This window comes from Branchiostoma belcheri, unplaced genomic scaffold (genome assembly GCF_001625305.1).
Source record: "Branchiostoma belcheri isolate BF01 breed outbred unplaced genomic scaffold, Haploidv18h27 scaffold27, whole genome shotgun sequence".
Classification (NCBI taxonomy): Eukaryota; Metazoa; Chordata; class Leptocardii; order Amphioxiformes; family Branchiostomatidae; genus Branchiostoma; species Branchiostoma belcheri.
This window is the reverse complement of record NW_017803876.1, coordinates 327,462-347,464: the sequence shown is the minus strand read 5'-3', so window position 1 is coordinate 347,464 and position 20,003 is coordinate 327,462. Positions and strand designations below refer to the sequence as shown.

General features: G+C 43.5%; 1 protein-coding gene across 1 annotated transcript in view; it reads left to right on the top strand.

The window, feature by feature from the left end:
- The window catches only part of LOC109472224 (baculoviral IAP repeat-containing protein 6-like), a 154,294-nt gene extending 138,436 nt beyond the window's left edge, over positions 1-15,858 (top strand). Inside the window, 9 exon segments of the mRNA XM_019771825.1 lie at positions 1,225-1,438; positions 2,223-2,365; positions 3,591-3,692; positions 5,201-5,418; positions 9,185-9,346; positions 9,914-9,991; positions 10,395-10,583; positions 12,713-12,847; positions 13,546-15,858. Of these exon segments, the coding sequence (XP_019627384.1) occupies positions 1,225-1,438; positions 2,223-2,365; positions 3,591-3,692; positions 5,201-5,418; positions 9,185-9,346; positions 9,914-9,991; positions 10,395-10,583; positions 12,713-12,847; positions 13,546-13,941 (1,637 nt within the window). The 3' untranslated portion in view covers positions 13,942-15,858.
- Positions 15,859-20,003: the final 4,145 nt, after the last annotated feature.

The window sequence follows — 20,003 nt, the reverse complement described above, 5'->3', positions numbered from 1 at the left end:
GTCAGCGCAGTTTACCGTGCTTCCTGCTGTTATGCTTGTCTGCCTGGAGCACTTCCATGCTCTAAATAATACATAACTACATCATTGTACACAACAGGGTCTCTATTACCACTGCCTTAGCTGGTTTAACTGTTGCTGAGTCTTAGAGGAATTTTACACTAATTGTTTTGGGTGAACACAAGGGATGCATCAGTGGTTCTTGGGCAAACAAAACTCCTAAAATAGGCCTAACTGTTGCCTGGAAAGTAGTTCTCAGGTGCTGTACTTGAATATCCTAGCTTTTGAATCTGTATAGGTCTGTCCATGCGCAACATCTATAGTGCACACACCATATAGGCACTGAATTGTACTGACACTACTGCTGCGATCACTGGCCATTAGTGGTAACACTGTGGACACTGCATTGTACTGAAACTGCATTTTACCATTCGTTACAACCAGTTAAACTTAGTATCCTCTGATTCCGCCACAGTTCTGGACATGGCGAGGCACGTGCCTCTGTACTGCACAATGCTGTAGCTGCTGCTTGAAGACTAAGCTTTGCAATGCTCATGACGTACTGGGTGCTAAATTATACCTACACTTCATCAGTGCTCACACCTAGGCCAAGCAGAGTTCACTCAGTGGGCACTGAATTGTACTGAGACTACAGCAATGCACGTGCTGCTGTACCTCGCAGTGCTGGAGCTGCTGCTTGAAGAATACAGTTTGCAATGCTGAATTTTACCTAGCTAGACTACCAGTTAAAATCCATGCCCTGTGATTTCTCCACAGTTCTGGACACGTCGTGTTACGCATTGTTGGAAGTGCTGCAGCGTGTGCTGACCATCAGTGCTCACACTGGGGGGTATTTTACATTCTGAGACTACCATTCTTTATAATCAGTTAAATAAAATCCTTTTCTTGTGTTCCCTTTGCAGTTCTGGACATGGCAAGGCACGTGCCGCTGTACCGCGCAGTGCTGGAGCTTCTGTGGGCGCTGGCCATCTCCCGGCACCTGGTGCACACAATTGTACCGAGACTTCCATTGGTTAAAGTCACTTAAACTCCTTTTCTTGTGTTCCCTTTGCAGTTCTGGACATGGCGAGGCACGTGCCGCTGTACCGCGCGGTCCTGGAGCTTCTGCGGGCGCTGGCCATCTCCCGGCACCTGGTGCACACAATTGTACCGAGACTTCCATTGGTTAAAGTCACTTAAAATCCTTTTCTTGTGTTCCCTTTGCAGTGCTGGACATGGCGAGGCACGTGCCGCTGTACCGCGCTGTCCTGGAGCTTCTGCGGGCGCTGGCCATCTCCCGGCACCTGGTGCACCTGCTGCTGCCCCTGCCGCAGCCACAGCAGCTGGGCGCGGAGCCCGACGGTGAGGAGCCGCCCGTCTCCGTCAGCAGGCTGCTGGAGAAGATGAAGCAGTGTGTGGACACCTACGCCAAGACTCTCAGGTAAGGGTCGATCAAACTCATTCTATAGCGGCCGAGTCATAGGGAACAAGAACAGTCATGCCTTCAAATATCAGAGTTGTCAACCAAGAATTGAGGTGTTCAAAAACTTGTATTTCCCCAGAACTATCGTAGACTGGAACTTGTTGCCACCAAGCACAGTTGGGGCATCATCACTAGAAAGCTTTAAACAACTCCTGCAATCAAATGTGCAAAGATTGAGTGTGACAAGTCATTCGGTGTGATATAGCTTGCTGCCGCCGTGCCTCGTGCCTGCGAAGCTGGTGTGTTACGCCGAAGGCGGTTATACCGATACAGATACAGATACAGATAGGGGAAAGACATTCTCCAGAAAACTTCCTTTTCCCAGAGCCGTCTCTAGAGATACTGGTCTAGAAATTTCAGATCTGAAAGCAGTGATGGCTGATCGAAAGGAGTAGAGTTCATTAGGGCAGGGACTTGCACTATCCCCTTGGGGGGGGTGCTCCAGTCAGTAAGGCCCAGAAACAGCAAACTGCTAGAACTGCATAATTATGAATTACTACAAATGTCTGATGACCCATGTCTTGTATGGTTAGGTAATTTATGCAAAATCCTGTATTTCAAAATACCTATAGTTTCTACAAAAGTAATTAAAACATGAGACAGTGTAAAATTCACACTGTGAATGTACAGTTACATGCTTTGAGGAAGGGATAATGTTGGGGACCTGGTACTAATCACAGTGAACCAAAATTATGCAGCAGAACGTTAGTTTTGAATGTTCTGACTTTGTGAACTGCTGCAGGAACAACAAGGAGAAGAAGGGGAAGAACACGAAGCCAGAGGACGACAGTGAGTCGGAGGGTCTGGCCCTGCTGATTCCTGACATCCAGCACACGGCCATCCTGGTGCACAAAACTACATCACAGCTACTCGCACAGCTCAAAGGTAAGTCTGCAGAATAACTGCATTTCTCTGTACCATACTTACATATTATATAGATATCAAGACAAGGCCACCTGGAAGAAAGTTTATCTCTTACAGAATTTCTTTTATGAACTTGCAGGTCATTGGTAGGCAGAAAATGACATAAAACATTTGGGTTTACTTCTACTTCTGTGGCCCTCTTACTAGGAATTTCTTTTACATTTTCCCATTATTTGTTCACGGTAGAGTTTTTAAATGCTGTAATTCTATTGGCATGTCTTGTCTGTAAAGACCCTGTCACACAATCAGAACCTTCCCCTAAACACCTAACAACTTACCATGGTTGTGGGGAGTTCAGCAGTGTTCGGGAGGCCATATTCAGCTTTGTGTGACGAGCTTGGGTCACAGTCTGTTTCTCTGCCTGCTTGCAGTTAGGGAACCTCTAAGGAAGTTCTCTTATGTTGGCCTATACTTTGTTCATGATAGAAAGACACATACACTTTTTTTGTAAACTTTTGTAGTGGTAACAGATATTGTGTACTAGAGCCTAGTCTATCCCTATGAGCTATTTGCCAGTTCTAGTAGTCACCACTACAGCAAATAGCTCGTAGGAATGGATTCCAGGGTAACTAGGGCCGGCATCTGGTGTGTCTTGTCTGTAAGTCACAGTTCTGTTTCCCTGCCTGCCTGCATTTAGTTACATTATTCTGTGAACCTCCAAGGAAGTTCTCTTATGTTGGCCTGTACTTCGTTCATGATAGAAAGGCACATACAATTCTGTAATATTTTACAGTAGGAAAGATACATGTATACTAGAGCTGGCATCTGATGTGTTGGATCTGTAAGTCCAGAGTGCAAAATACCTGGTTGCCCAGTTGCCCCGGGCAACCAAATTTTACTTGGGGCAACCCATTTTTTAACGTAGGTAGCCCAGTCTTCTATCTGAATTTTGAGAATGCCCCCCCCCCCATCATGCCTACTTGGCTTGCACCACTGTACTACTTTTTAATTTTAGGTATTAATGGCTATTACGAGTATCAGTTAACTAAAGGCTGTTAAAAATATTGTCAAAGGCTTGTGTATGTAACATTACTTAATTTGAGGAAAGTAGTAACTTCTACGTGGGGCAACCTAAAATTCTGATGGGCAACCTAATTTTTTGGCGTAGGTTGCCCACTGGGCAACCTGGTTCAAAAAAGTATTTTGTACACTGAAGTCACAGTTCTGTTTCTCTCCCTGCTTCCAGGCTCAGCCTCAGGCTCCAGTGAGGAAGAGAAGAGGAGAGCCATGATGGCCACAGCCACGCCTGACGCCAAGTACATGTCCATCATGAAGGACCTACAGTTTGGTGAGTTTTTTTAACACAAACTTGAACTTGAGTACATTATACTCTACTGCTGTACTGCTGGGGGGAGGCAGGATTGCAACATGTGTGAACTTTGAAATCTTGAAGTCTATGGATATGGGGAATGTGACTGATTGCGTGTACTGTGTCGGTCAGTAGTTGTTAGTGTTCTAGGTAAAATTTGACAGCTCAGGCAAGCAGAGGGGAGTGGTTTGATGCACAGCTCAAAAGCACCACCTATCTGATTGTCCCAAAATTGCAGGACACTAAAATTGATCAGAAGTAATGTCTTCATGTGCCATTAATACATACTCCATTTCCTTTTAAGTAAGCCGTCAGGAAAGGGCTTAAAAGAGGATGATAAACAGATCATGACACTATTTTATGCTATTTTAATTGCTAGATCCTGACAGTGTGTGTGTGTTGTGATGTGATGTACCAACATTAATACAGCTGCCACTGTTGAATGCAATAGATATAATAAACCCGCCTAAGTACTCAGTCCAGGATCTTGCCCCCTTTCCCCTCTGTCTGGATACTCCAGCCCGCTTTGTCCAAGGCCAGAACCTCAGCTTCCCTCCCTTGATTTGATTTGATTTATTAGAATTGCAAACAAGTACAATACTCGTGGGCCACAGGCAGCGGGGGCTGGTGTTGTGGCCCACACACAAAACAATCACAAGCACACAAACAAGACACACATTTAAACCTAGTATAAGTATATAAAAACAAGGGAAATCGTAGATTTCAAACCTCCGGGTTTTTTTTGTGTTCTATTGGTTTAGGTTATTTGTTTGTGTGTAGTATGAAAGTTATGTGCGTAATATGTTTGTATGTGTTTGATGGCTACTGACGGTTGGTTCGGTATGGACTGTTGATTAACGTGTCTCACAGCCTGACAGCCTGCACCCGCGCCATTACCCCCGCCGTCATCCCGCGCCGTCATTGCTGCGCCATCACCCAAAATTTTTATCGGAACCAGACACCCCTCTGTTTGACCCCTTTTGAATGCTAAGACCCAAAACTGCAACCGCCCCATTCCTTAACAACATGGTAATTACCATTTTCAGCATGGCGGGGGTGTCCGGAGCACTTAAAAGCCTTTTATTTCGACGCCCATAAACACATATGCAATTAAACAAAAACGTTCTGCATCATCTGCAGCCCAATAGCAATACGTATACCGAACCACAGACAAATCCGTCCAGCCGATCGCGAGAAACAGCTGCTGACAGAAATGTTTCGAACCATAGTAAAACCTCCTCGCGGAAGGATATCTCCTTCCCCGGAGGTAATAAGTGTAATGATACTAAAAACAGCATAGATTAGAATACTAGTATAAAATAATTATCAGTCCATTTAGTACTAGATACAGTTCATGTGGTTTCTAGCTGCCAGAATGTTCTCGTGTCTGGGGCCACGTCTCCGGGTCATCTTAGGGCAAGCCCTGCGTCTTGAAATAAATCATTGGTATGAAATAACAATTATTTATTTTTCCTCCCATCCTGCAGACACCTACCTGATCACATCAGAAGACGACGACGGGAAGATCCAGTTCAACATGGGCTTCCACTTCGCCTCCAACGTGAAGGCGGCGGGCGACGTCAGCAACCCGCGGCGCGCCCGCCGGCTGGCCCAGGAGGCCGTGACGCTGTCCACCTCCCTCCCGCTGTCCGCCAGCTCCAGCGTCTTCGTCAGGTGTGACGAGGACAGGCTAGACATCATGAAGGTAGGATCGCTTGAAGACTAAGCTTTAACTCCCAACACTTAGATTACAGAATTGGGACTTAGGCCATGTTGATTTGATTATATGGATGACATCCGCGCGCGCATGAATTTTCGGCTGTTTCCAAAAAAAAAAGTTTTCAACCATACTGTAAATCGTACAAAACAGTTGCTAAATGAGCAAAAATATACCATAAGTTGCAAGGAAAACATTTAGAAACGATACCAATGTCGTAGAATGCCAAAATCAAAGGAAAAAAGACAAAAATGTAAAGAAATGAATTCAAAGAGTAGATTATTCGCCTTAACATATTTTGTGCCATTTGTTCAACCTTCATGACCACGTAGATTTCATAGTGAAAGCAACTTTTTATTTTTGCAAAACTTTTTTTTAGTCGCACGCGCGCATCAGTTTTGGGGTTCCCAGAGGATGTCATCCATATAATCAAATCAACATGGCCTTACCCAAATTTTCGGTTGACTCCATCAATCTTGTTCATGGAATGGACCCTTTATGGACCCCGGGGCGACACAAGTTATCTGGCACGTATGACCCGCTACTATGGTCACGTGTCTCTGACGTCATTTTCCAAGAGTAGACGGGTCCATTCCATATTGAACAAGGTTGATGGAGTCAACCGAAAATTTGGGTAAGTCCCAATTCTGTAATCTAAGTGTTGGAAGTTAAAGCTTAGTCTTTATTTCATAATGAAGGTAGGATATTGGGATTTTCTTATACACAACCAGGTACTTCGTAAATAATTTCATCAGGTTGATAAACAACTGAATAGCAAAGTTCTTTTATCACAACCATTTATTTTTCACGAACCGACGTTTCGATGGCCGTCTGTCATCTTCATCAGGGCAATTCTGACTGGTTTACTGTGTACTGACGCTAGATGTTACTTAATGCATAGTGCACTAAAGGTGTTAAGTGCACTGTGAACTATGTACACTGTGAACTCTAGCGTCAGTACACAGTAAACCAGTCAGAATTGCCCTGATGAAGATGACAGAAGGTCATCGAAACGTCGGCTCGTGAAAAATAAATGGTTGTGATAAAAGAACTTTGCTATTCACAACCAGGTACTGTTCCTATATACCTTGCTTACATTTTGATGTCTACCAGACACCTTCCTCATCAGAGCTTCTGACTGGAGTGCTGCCCACACGAAAGAGGTATTTAGTGCTGCACAGGTGCAGCATTGGTGCTGCACATATCTGGCACTTTGAGCATTGATGCTGCATGAATCCAGTTCCCTGGGCAATTGGGCATTGATGCCGCACTGATGTGTTGACCATTAATCATCATTTATCATTCTGGGCTCCTCATACTCTAGCAATGTATGATCTCCTTCCCCTGACTACAGCCAGTCACACCAGATTAACCCCCTGCACTCAGGCCTCCAGGCTTTAATTACCGTGACAGGAAATGGCACCAATGCCCACAGGCCCCTCCCCCCACCTCTCTGGTCTGAACCCCTGGTTATCCATTTTGTATGTAGAACTTTGAGAAAATCTAGAGTAGATTAGACCCTAAGTCTGACTGCACAATATACAAAACTCACTTAAATACATTGCCTAGTAGAACTGGTGATTATCTCTTCTTAGACTCCCTTATCTTTCAGTTCCTTCAACCGTAATGGAACCTTACTGTAGATTATTACCTAACAGCCAAATAATAAAGAAATGTTTTTAATGTGTTTTATTGGAACATATTATCACTGGTGAACTTAAATTTGTATGATAAATGATTTTCCACTTTAAGAACAATTCAGACTTACGTCTGCTGGTTGTTTGTCTGGCTAAAGAGTCAAGGCAAGAGCCAGGCATTGGAAACTCAAGTAAAACAGCTGCCCATTTCAAGCTCAAATTGACTAACTTCTCCCCACAAAAGTGCCTAACCAGTGGCTGTTCCAAATTTATCACATGATCAGGTTCCAGACTTATCACATGACTCACTGGCCTGGTTAACATGTGTGTACCAGGGGCTGGGCTGAAAGTGGCCTGTGGCTTATATCCTGGCTACATTGTAGTTTCAGCATGGTTTCATTGTGCTGTACTGGTAATACACCTGGAACTAAGTTATTTCTAACATACTTTGTACATGTAAACCTAGGTAGACCTACAGGCCATTATCTTAGGTTTGGCTGTTGATATTTAGTGTAGGTTGTATTTACATGTTCAAACTTCAGTTATCCAGTATCCAAAAATACTGAGATGACCACTAAACTTGAGAAGACTTGTAAGCTATTTTGATAGTATACACAGGAGGTAGTTTGCCAAGTTCATATAAGCTCACTTAACATACAAAACCATACCTCTTATATATAATCATTTTCATGGAGTTAATAATTGAACATCCTATTAACTTACTCAAAAGTGGAACAAAATTTGAAAAGCATTATATATGATAGTTTAAAACCAAAATTCCTGGACCAGTTCAAGAGGCCAGGGTACATGGGGTTAATCCAAAGGTGAAGCATGACTGCTAGATAATTACCGTGACAGAAAATAGCACCAATGCGGCTTTACTCCTTCTAATTGGTTCAAGGCATTGCTGGTTGACAGTTTGGGAAGGGAATCTTGGACAGCTATAATTTACCATGAAATTGCCGTGGCAGTCAGCATCAATGCGGCATGAACTAGGCATTAAAACTTTGAGCATTCATGCAGCACTGAAACACACTTTGGTTTGGGTGCTTCTCGCCGCCATATGTAGCCAATGTACACATGTAGGTGGCACACAATCCCAAATGTGGCTAAGTTTCTTTCATCCTGGTTCATCTTGAAGGTTATTCTTGGTCCTAAACTTATGTAAAAAAAGGTAGTCCCGTAGCCTTTTCGAGGCTGTGGGGGCAGTGGGTTGTTCATAGTAATGGAAGCTCCAGCGTGTTTGTTAAGTGTGACGAGGACAGGCTAGACATCATGAAGGTGATTCTTGGTCCTAGACTTAATAATTATGTACATGTAAGGCCATACCAATTTAATTTCTTGGTTAACGGATTCGCCTCTTCATTTTTTTCTGATTTGCAAATAAAAATAAAAATTCAGAATCAACTGCAAAATGCTCATATTTTGCCCTGAACAGTTGAAAACAGTCCTTTTCTTACTACTTGTTACAATCATTCCATCGTTCAATGCAGTGCTACCATTAAAAGTTAAAAATTCATTGTTTAAATTTTGAACCAGCCTGGTGTGTTGACTTCATGGCTCCTATCATACCATTTTGGGCCATAATAGGATGCCTAGGCCTGTTTTTATTTTTTTATTTTTTTCGCCCGCCCGCTCCATTATTTTTCTAGAAAAATCCGTTAACCAAGAAATTAAATTGGTGTGGCCTAATCACTAGATTTCAAACTTGTGAATAATTTCATCAGGTCGGTATAAATAACTGTGTAACAAAGTTCTTTATTCACAACCAAAGGATTTTATAAGCCAATTTTTGGTGACCGTCTGTCACCTTCCTCAGTGCAATACTGACTGGTTCAACTTTATGTTCGGGACCATATACTTCACACTGCGTCATTAACAGTTGCGTCGTGGAACCAGTCAGTATTGCCCTGAAGAAGGTGACAGAGGGTCACGAAAATGTTGGCTTGTTCTTTGGTTGCAAATAAAGAACTTTGTTATTTCGATTGTATACTGTAGATATTGCTCTTCTATGAAATAGTTTGTGTTTCAGATGTCATCGTGAAATAGAATTACGTTGAAATTCGTGTTTCAGATGTTGTTTTGGGGTCACCTTTTTTCTTGCTTGTTTGCTGCAGGTGTTGATAACAGGTCCTTCAGACACGCCGTACGCCAACGGCTGCTTCGAGTTTGACGTGTACTTCCCGCAGGACTACCCAAACTCCCCCATGCTGGTCAACCTGGAGACCACCGGACACCACTCTGTCAGGTTCAACCCCAATCTGTACAACGATGGCAAGGTAAGCTTGAGGCAGTGAGCACGTTGGCAGAACGTATACTCTCTATCTCTATCTGCATACCCTGTATAACTGCCCTTCGGCATAACACACCAGCTTCGCAGGCACGTGGCGCAGCGGCAGCTGGCTACATTACACCGAACGACTTGTTACACCTAACCCTTGAACTCTAAACATTGTGTAAAGCTATGTAATGATAATGCTTTTCCTAGGCCTGTACTGTTCCTACGCAAAGCACAGATTGTTCACAGTATTCGTAGGATGTTTGGTGAACATTGCATCAGAATTTTGCCTATTGCAGAGGATATCTTGTAGGACACAACATTTTAAATCTATAGACTGACAGGCATTTGATGTACTTGTATGACATCCTACGTGTAAGTGCTATGCACAATACATTATGGTGTGTATAAGTGAATATGATACTGATAGAGGGTGAGGGTTTCCTCCTTCATGGCAGTATTCAAACTGCACAATTATGATTGATCCTGTGGTTTGCTGTACCATGAATAACTAAATGCTTTCCTTGTATGCAACCCAGCTAAACTACTACTGTTGTTGCTGTTTTAGGTTTGCCTGTCTGTACTGAACACCTGGCATGGCAGGCCTGAGGAGAAGTGGAACTCACAGACATCCAGCTTCCTGCAGGTGAGCCATGGTTGCATTTTGAGACAATAGGGACAGTTGGTTGTTATCCACTGTGTTTCGGTATTGGAAACCAGAGCCAATTATTCTTCCTATTTGGGTGAATGTCACTGTTTTAAAATACGAAACGCTGTCAAAACAGGGTTGAGGGAGGCCAACATTACAAGGTCTCAACTCAGAGACCAACCACTACCAAGACGTACCACCACATTCACCTGTACAACACTCACGGATAGGCTTGCTCAGCCACCAGAGAAGATGCAGGTCCCCTCCGGGACCAAGCTCATTGTCTTTCTAAACACACACACACACACACACACACACACACACACACACACACACACACACATATATAAACATCAATTTGCTAACAGCCAGCATGTTCTTCTCTCCCCTCCCCCCACAGGTCCTGGTGTCTATCCAGTCCCTGATCCTGGTGTCTGAGCCGTACTTTAACGAGCCGGGGTACGAGCGGTCGCGAGGGACGCCGTCGGGGATGCAGAGTTCGCGGGAGTACGACGCCAACATCCGGCAGGCCACCGTGAAGTGGGCCATGTTAGAGCAGCTCCGCAACCCTTCTCCCTGCTTCAAGGAGGTAAGTTTGCATCTTTCTTATTTCAGAAACTAAGACGTCAGGGTTGACGAAAATGTTGAGCCCCATCTTGTCCTTAAGTTTTCATCATGTAGTAACAAAGTACAGTCTACATAATATTATAATTGTACATTTTACACAAGAATCTGTTATGCTACATTGTATTTACGGTAAATTGCTGAACGCAAGCTATTTATTGGGATTGTTATGTACACCATTTCTGTTGTATGTCTATTGTGTGTGATGCTTATTGAAATCAAATTTTTAGAAGATTAGGCCACACCAATTTAATTTGTTGGTTCTCGGATTTTTTTCAGAAAAAATATGAAGCGACAGGGCGAAAAAATAAAAAAATAAAAACAGGTCTAGGCATCCTATTATAGGCTTAAATGCTACAAAATGAGCCATGAAGTCAACACAAAAGGCTGGGTTAAAATTTAAACATTGAATTTTTAACTTTTAATCAAACCACTGCAATGATAGATGGGAAAACTGTAACAACTAGGAAGAAAAGGACTTTCCTCAACTGTTGGGGGGCAAAACATGAGCATTTTTCAGTTGATTCAGGACCAGAATTCAAATTTTTTTTTTTTGCAAATCAGAAAAAAACGAAGAGGCGAATCCGAGAACCAACAAATTAAATTGGTGTGGCCTTATTATGTATTGAGTGGTCTACAAGAAATTTTAAACCTGTCCTGACTTCTGGGGATATAATTGGTTGACAAGCCACGATTGTTATACAACGTCCTCTTAGACATCTTTCCACCATATACATATAGAATACAACGCGGGGTATTCCGTATTGCCCGAGGTATCGGCCCGACTCGCGGGAGGGCCGGGACCGAGGGCGATGCGGAATACACCGTGTTGTATTTTATTTATGTCATACCCACCCAAGAAAACACGCCTTTCAATGCAAGATGAGCCAAAAGTTGGTGCCACTGAACCCTACACTGCAACAACATCAATTCCAACGTCTGGATTCTGTATTCGAATTTTCGAAAGGGGCACACGCGGCTAGGGCGAAACGCGTTCAAATCGTTTTATGGAAGCCAGGGAAGCGTTCGATAACGGGTTCTGGAACGGGCCGTACCGTAACGTACGGCCCGGTCCGGAACCCGTTATCGAACGTTATCGCGGCCCGGGTATGATATAATATAGAGTACTAAAGACATTGTGTTGCTGCCTTCATCTATGATAAACCCTGTTGCCTCTCCTCCACTTATTTTAACACTTTGTAACATTCAAGGCTATTTGTGGAAGTGAGTTGTGTGTTTTAAAGTAAAACATATTTCAGCCAGACGGCTGCAATGTTTTATAGAAATAAACCATTCATTCACTCATACATTCACTCTCCCCCCAGGTGATCTAGAAGCACTTAATGAGTGGTCTTCAACTTACAAGAGATTTCAAACATTTCTGAGATTTGACAAGCCATGATTAGTGTCATACTCTTAGACATCCTTCCAACATGTACAAGTGTAGAGTACAGAAGAGATTGTGTTGCTAACTTGACCTGTGATGAACCCTGTTGCCTCTCCTCCACTATCCCCAGGGGATCCAAAAGCACTCTGGCTGAAAAGCACATTCTCAGTACAGTCTGGTCTTACATGTATGCAGCTTGTACCTACAGTACAAACTGGTGTGTTATACCTACTGCTTGTGCAAAACAAACCATGTAGAGAGTTACGTCGATGAAGGTTAGACATCCAGGTAATACGATACGCCAAAAAGCAGTTACTCAAGCAACTGGATATGATTTTGAAAACGTCAGACGTTTCAGCTAGTATCCACTAGCTTTCGTCAGTGACTGAGAGACCAGAGGGAAAATGCAGGTTTATAAGCACAACCTATTGATTGATATGCAAATAAAGTGAAGACTTTTGTTCCTTTTTCGACTTCCAAAAATTTGTCTTCACTTTATTTGCATATCAATCAATAGGTTTTGCTTATAAACCTGCATTTTCCCTCTGGTCTCTCAGTCACTGACGAAAGCTAGTGGATACTAGCTGAAACGTCTGACGTTTTCAAAATCATATCCAGTTGCTTGAGTAACTGCTTTTTGGCGCATGTAGAGAGTTGTATTCGATAACTTCAACTGTGAGATAAACCCTGTTGCCTCTCCTTTGCAGGTTATCCAGAAGCACTTCTGGCTGAAGCGTGTGGAGGTTCTGGCCCAGTGTGAGGAGTGGATCGCCGACATCGAGACCTACACCAGCGACAAGCGGGTGGGACGGACCATGGCACATCACGCAGCTGCACTCAGGGTGGGTCACACTGGAGACATTGTCTATATGTTTGTTTTTGTTTGTTTATTTGAGCCTGTTATTCTTATTTTATTCTTAATAATATCTTATTCTGACTTACCAATATTTGTGAAATACTCAACAAGCGACAATCGGGTGGGACGAACCATGGCACATCACGCAGCTGCACTCAGGATGGGTCACACAGGATATCATTTGTTTTTGTTTGTTTGTTTGAGCCATGGATTATTTGTGAAATATTCAATACTAGTCCTACATAATCCATAAACAAAGTTTAACTTGTATAGTCCTACAGAGTCTATATCAATATACATGTATCTCTATCTCAACACATCTCTGTATATGAGCAATGCAATGTGTATACACAAGGCAAAAAAGCAGAAATAGGAAATACAAACAATCAAAAGTAGAAATAGGAAATACAAACAGTCATGTACATGTATGACATCTCCAATGCAATGTTCTCTGGTATGATGCACTCCTGTGCATTTCACATTTATATAAACTGTGCATACCTGGGTGCTGCTCTAGAGATCCCTCAAACACACTGTCTTTCAAAGTGGTGGATATATTTTAGTTTGTAAATTGTCTGCAATTCAGTGACAGGATGGGTCACTGCAAATGTGCAATAAACCTGGCAGATGAATAGAAATAAAAAAACTATGGAGGTTAACAGTGCTGTTCCTTCTGCTGTACAGAGACACACGGCCCAGCTGAGGGAAGAACTGATGAAGATGAAGCCACCCACAGACCTGGAGGACGGCGCAGCCTCCAAAGACGCCGGGTCAAACGACGCAGAAGAAATCACAGAGAAGAACAACAGCGACAACACAGCAGAGGCAGCGGAGCCTTCAACCGACGAACAAAGCAAAGACGTAACCGACGGGCAACACGCGAGCGTGAGTTTGGGAGGCAAGATCAGTCTAGACGTGGAGGGGCAGAGCGGCAATAGCACGGACGGACAGAGTAACACCAGCACAGACGGACAGACGAGCAGCAGCGCGGACGAACACACCAGCACGAGCACGGAGGAGCAGACCAACGGCAGCTCAGACAACCAGACAGCTGTCGTCACAGGAGCACAGACAGCCTGAGGCACCGACGGACCGCCCTACACAGGGTCTAACGAAGGTGCCTCCAACACCTCTCCACATACAGAAGTTAACATCGTTCTGGGTTGCCGACAATGTGATGTGTGTTTAACAACAATGCTGCAGGGGAGAAAGGGATGGAAACGAGATGTTGCAACTTGAAATGCTGCTGGTAATAATTTGTTTAAGCGGGCAATGATCATAGCTGGAATTGGGGGGAAACGGAATCACACGTACTGGTAATAAGCATGGTAGAGCAATGTAGGAACAAAAACAAAGAGACAGTGAAGTACAAGGGACTATACATTATGCATTATTATGAAGACTGTCCTGACTCTTTCAAGAACTCAGACCTCCAGTATTTGGTCTCGATCATCACTAGACGAAGTCACTCGGTGGTTGTCAAGCTTTCCTAACTCCACCCGTACTTACAATGTATCGGTGGAAGACCTTGTTTCAAGTTCTCGCAATTCACAGAAGCACAACTCAGAAATGGAAGCAACTATGTAATTACTTCAGCTTCCCAAGGGATGATTATATGACCCTGGGGTGCTTTTGAACATTGTCTTTTTTTTCATTGAAAACACAATGCTTTAGCCGTATACAATAATATGAGAAATGCTTTGTTCATCCCTATATGTGTATAATTGCACCATGTACATAAGAAAGCATGGTGCATATCCAGTCCAGATCAACATGATTGTACAATGATCAGGACTGATATGACAGAAACTATTGTTTGGCCATATTGCATGATAACACTCAAAGGCATTCTGATGGTGTACAGAATGTATGTGCTGTTCACTTCAGACTTTCTTTGTAACACACACGTGTGTCTGCATAGTGCATAGATCTTCGATTTGTGAAAATATCTCTTACGATACTACTTATCGTGCGACATAGCAATTATGCTTGTTGCACGATATTGTTCTTGTAAAATCCATTACATACTATATTGTACCATGTGTAAAGAATGTTGTCTGTACTTGGTGCAGAGCTGAGGCTCACCCTGTTGGAGCAATGCAACGCATTTCTATATCCTTCTATAACGAAGGGATAATCACATGTAAATATAAAGTTGTTGTTTGATTTAGGTTGTTGTTCATTAGTTGTTCAAGTACGTGTGGAAGGTCGAGAGCAAGAAAGAGAGAAAGAAAGCATTCTTATTATATAAAGATTATGTGTTAAGCAAGAATAATGTACTGTATCATACCAAACGATCAGGGATATGACATTATCTGACAGAATTCTGCCTATTTTATGAATGCCATTGTTGCAAAGCAAAATTATAGAATTGTAACTCGGAACACTTATATATGATAATACATGAACCAACTGCTGCACGATGACTAGGATACTGTTAGTACTAACTCGTGCATTCTTCCACAAGAGGAGATGATGTAAAGGTTTGACTGTGTCTGGGGAGAACGAGAGAAAGCGTGGAACGTAAACGTGGCGCCGAGGGGAGGGGGAACGGTGCTAGACGACGTCGTGTGTGAATTTGTGTCACTTTGTGGTGTTGTACAAGCGTAACAATGGTGTTTCGGTCAGAACTATAGTAGCTGTAGTTCATTCAAACAGTGTAGTGACTAGTTCATCATTGGGCATCTGTATTATTATTGTTCAATATCAATGGCTTCTTCTATCTCTGATGTATAACTGGCATGACTGACTTGTAAGAATATGACGAAAACGGTGCCAGAGAATTTGCTTTCTTGATACTGATATTATACATACAGGACATGTACATTGGCTCTATATGATATTAATAGCAATGTCTGCATTCCATGTACATTGTATGCAGACCTGGTGAGTTGTACCAGGGAATCCTGTAGACCAGTCGGTTCTTTTCCGTTGAAATTTCCGTTGCTTTTTAGATGGATTGGGATGTAATTACGAAATAAAACAACTTGACAAGAACGGGGTTGCTCTTGAATGCTTATGTCCACTCCCTTTCTGGCAGATCATGGCTCAGCAAGATCACTTGAGTGTAGCGTGTTTAGTCCTGCCTCTGGACCAAGCGGCTGTTGTCGCTCACCTGACATGTACGCTAATGCAAAGAGTTGCAGTCCTTTAGGACACAAGCTATAGTCCACTGTTCATTGTGCCTGTAAACCTGTAAATACTGTACATAGTGTCTGTCATGACCAGAATCACTCTTTACTGAGCTAAAACTGGATCAAGATCGCTTTTCTTTCTTTACTTCCGGGTACTCTTTGTGAAAGACTTCTGATAATGAGTAGTGATAACAGACCTTCGTCCTTGCCAACCCAAAATCTGCTGTTTTATAGCCTGTGATGATGCTAGACTTGTTTCAATTTCAATTTTATTAAGAATAGTCAACATAGCAGGGGTACATAGTACTCCTGAATTGTGTGGACTTTACATATTATTGAGTATAAGAAACGCACAAGACACATACAAGAGTGGGACATGAAACAGAAGAACACTAGGTCTGCATTTCGCTATTGTACAGTCTGATTGTGCAATGGAGGAACGAGTTATACAGTCTGTTTGTCCGTGCCTTGGGCACCGTGATTCCCCCAGAGTTCCTCAAACACCTCCCTGTGCTGTCCGACCTGGCTCCTGGTACCAAATCATGTAGTGGGTGGTCAGGGCTGAGCATACGCTTGAGCAGCTTGACAGCCGCAAGTTCACGTCTTTGTTTGAATTGGGGTTCACACTTGAAAGGATGTACGATATAACTGCTAGCCAAGGGAAACTCTAACAAACTTCCCTTCTTCACACAAGCTGGTACAAGAAATTAAAGAAAATGATCACATTTAGGAGTATCAAAATCTATACCAAGCTCTAGCTGTACTTATTAGCACGTTTGTTAGAGATCTACTCTGTTATAAGCAACTTACAGAATCTCTTAAAGGCAAGAACTGTGCAATTCAACAGAAAGTCAGAAGGGGCCAGCATCACACTACTAAGTATACTGCACTGCATGTAGGCCTAGCCTGGTTACCAAACCTATATATTAATATAGCTCCCTAGTCCTACATATACATCCACCCAGAAGTTCAAAATGGGCCTTATAAAAACCTTATCAATTCAGACTGTGGAAGCAAACAGACTTTCGCGTGCGCCATGTTGGTACAGTATATAGAGGCTTTTCATTTACGTCATAATAATTATAATATGAATCTCGACGACCAGGTGTTGGCGGGTAAACTGGCATGTTTAACAGACACCGACGTGCACCGTAATCCAACATGGCGGATGTAGAAAGCCTCTACTACACTGTGCCGCACGCGTCTAGAGTTGTCCCGGCGGCTCGATGCTCCCGCCGCACCAACCACGCTCTTAAGCTGCAGACCATCGCGAGTAAGAACTATTACAGGCTCTTGTTCTTCCCTCGTACCATCCAAGAGTGCAACGAACTTGAGCCTGGTGTGGCGGAGGCGGGGTCCCTCGCCCAGTTCAAAACTGGACTGGCGAGTACTCTCTGTCATTGCTTCTTCCCGACCTCCATGTCCAGTTCTCCCCGACCACGGAAGCTCCCAGCCAGACGTCGTCTGGACGTCGTGTCTAGACCCACGTCACGTCTCGCCGTACGTCGCGACAGAGCGTCTGCGCATGGGAACCTGACGAGCTCACTCTCTGACTCTCTGAGCTGAGGGTAGTACACGCGCAATCTGCTCTCATCGTATCTTGTATCGCTTTGCTTTGAATTCGACGTTTTGAAGACTCTGAAATGGCGAGGACCAATAACAACGGTGAGCCCGATTATATTTTCAGTATATATTGTTCTCTACACAGTTTCATCTTCCCCATAGAACGAACCCATCATCAGAAACCCTGGCTTATTCATGCCGATTGATTAGGAATACTATATAGCTATCGCAGTTTGGGTCGGTACTCTTCGGGGCTGCAAGAGCTCTTCTGCTGCCAAACTCAAGTATGCTCCTCGGCAGGACATTCTCGACGACAGTACTACAGTAGCACATCAGGGGCTAATCAAACTCCTGTCGTAAAAAAAAAAGAGCCCTACACTAGGCTACAGGCGCAAAATTCCCATCGATCGGGGAGAAACTTCGAAGAGTGTCACTAAAACCGGGATATACCAAGAAGAAAGGAACACTAACTTCCGTCCCGTAAACATTGGTCTTGTCTTGGTCTTGGAGGTTAAGGTAGCCAACATCAACATGCTGATGATTCTGCTACACTGTAGTATTTGGGTTGTAGAATTTGGACCATCGCACACCGGGGCATGCCCCTACTCTTTTTCGAAAGGTATGGTGGGATCTTTAACGTGCTCGAGGTATGGCTCTCCTCAAGCACGGGACCTCCAGTTTACGTCCTATCCGAGGGACGTCCCTAGCCGAAGCTATGTACTAATTTACACCTGAGTGAAGTGAGGAAATTCGTGTAAAGTGCCTTTCCCAAGGGCACAAGATCGGTGACATGGGTGGGGATCGAACCCTGGACCTCTAGGTTCCCGAGCCGAACGCGCTACCGCTGCGCCACACGACCCCACGGGGTAACATTCGTTACCATCTGAAACAATCGTGTGAATAATACACGTAGTAGTAGAAGAAGAAGTACGCCACGAATCTCCGTGAAATTTCGTAGCGTAGAGTATTCGGTTAGTGATTTAGGTGTAGGCTTTTTGACCTGGGTTAGGATGTGATCTTGTGCTTTTCCTTTTTTTCCCGGCACTATTATATGTACTTTCCTTCAACGATCATGCTGTCGTACTTTTGCTACTAGCACCATTTTCTGTACAGCGCCATCTTACCAACACAACCCTCTCTCCTTTGTTTGTAATCTTGAAAACTGGATACTTTCAAAATGAAACGAAATGGCCACCGGACGAAAACTTAGTAATACTTGCTTTAGATTGTAGACGTTGAAATTTCCGGTTTTATGTGAACTTGATCGCGTGTTATTTCAAATTTCCCGCGCTTTAAAGCAAATGTTGCAGAGGTTCGCTAGATGGCGCTAGTTATGGATCGGTCGACTCCTATCCTATCAATTTGTTCTCCTTTTTTTCTGAGCTTAGCGGGTTCTTTAACGTGCCCAAGCCACGACACTTCAGACACTGGACCCTTTAATATCCGTGGTGTGTCTCCTCCGTGGTGTGTCCTAACAGTCCTTTGTTGGCTGACGCAGTACAGACGTGGGAAAAAACACGGTACCGAAGTTAGGTGTAGTAACGAAACTACCGTAGTACCCCATTAGGTTCCCAATATTTTGTATGTCAAACAGATTGGGTCATGAATTTTCCTCAGATTTACATCCTTTCTGACAGTGTTTATAGCTGGATATGGGTGTCTGGTGAAACACGTTAATTTCACACTGTGGTAAAGTAGGTAGAACTGTTTAGGATTGATTTATCCAACTGGAGGTTAGAGAGGGTCCCTTTTTTAACCTCCTTGATTTAACAGAGACTCGCATCAGAACACAGACGCTTTAAGCGTAAAGCAAAAAAATAAGTACATGATGTAGAAGACGATTCTTCTTCATGGTCCTATGAGACCGATGAAATGCCTACTATTCATCCTTGTGAAGTTAGCTCCCATTTCAGATTCAAGCTTTTAAGAAAAGCAGCAGTAAGATGTGTAATTAGGTTTTGTTTTATATGGTGCACCTATTCGCAAAATGAGCCCTGCTGGTCATAACCTGCCCAAGGACATCTGAATTATGTGCAAGGCATCTGTAATGTTTCTGGGCTTCCAGAAGACGGCAGTGTCTTAATATCATGTGGAAAAAGTGTCAAAATGAAACTTCTAGATCAATACCATTGGACGGACACAACAATAGTGCAGAGCAGCAATTTGCCTATCTTTATTGCTGCAGGCACCCAGGTCGTTGACCTTAATATGTCTGGGTGTCAGATTTGCCGGCGTGCCTCGTCCCATCAAGCGGTGATTCCGGGCAGCGCCTCGCCAAGGTTATTGGACAAATCATCGCGCAGGATCACCTTGGAGGACCTGTGTACGTGCCGCGAGTCCTCTGCCAGGATTTAACCAGAGTTCAGTGAGAAAGGAAGGGAGGGTGGTCACTCTGCCAAATGCTGAATAGATGGTGGTGGTATAAAAAGATTTGATGATGAAATG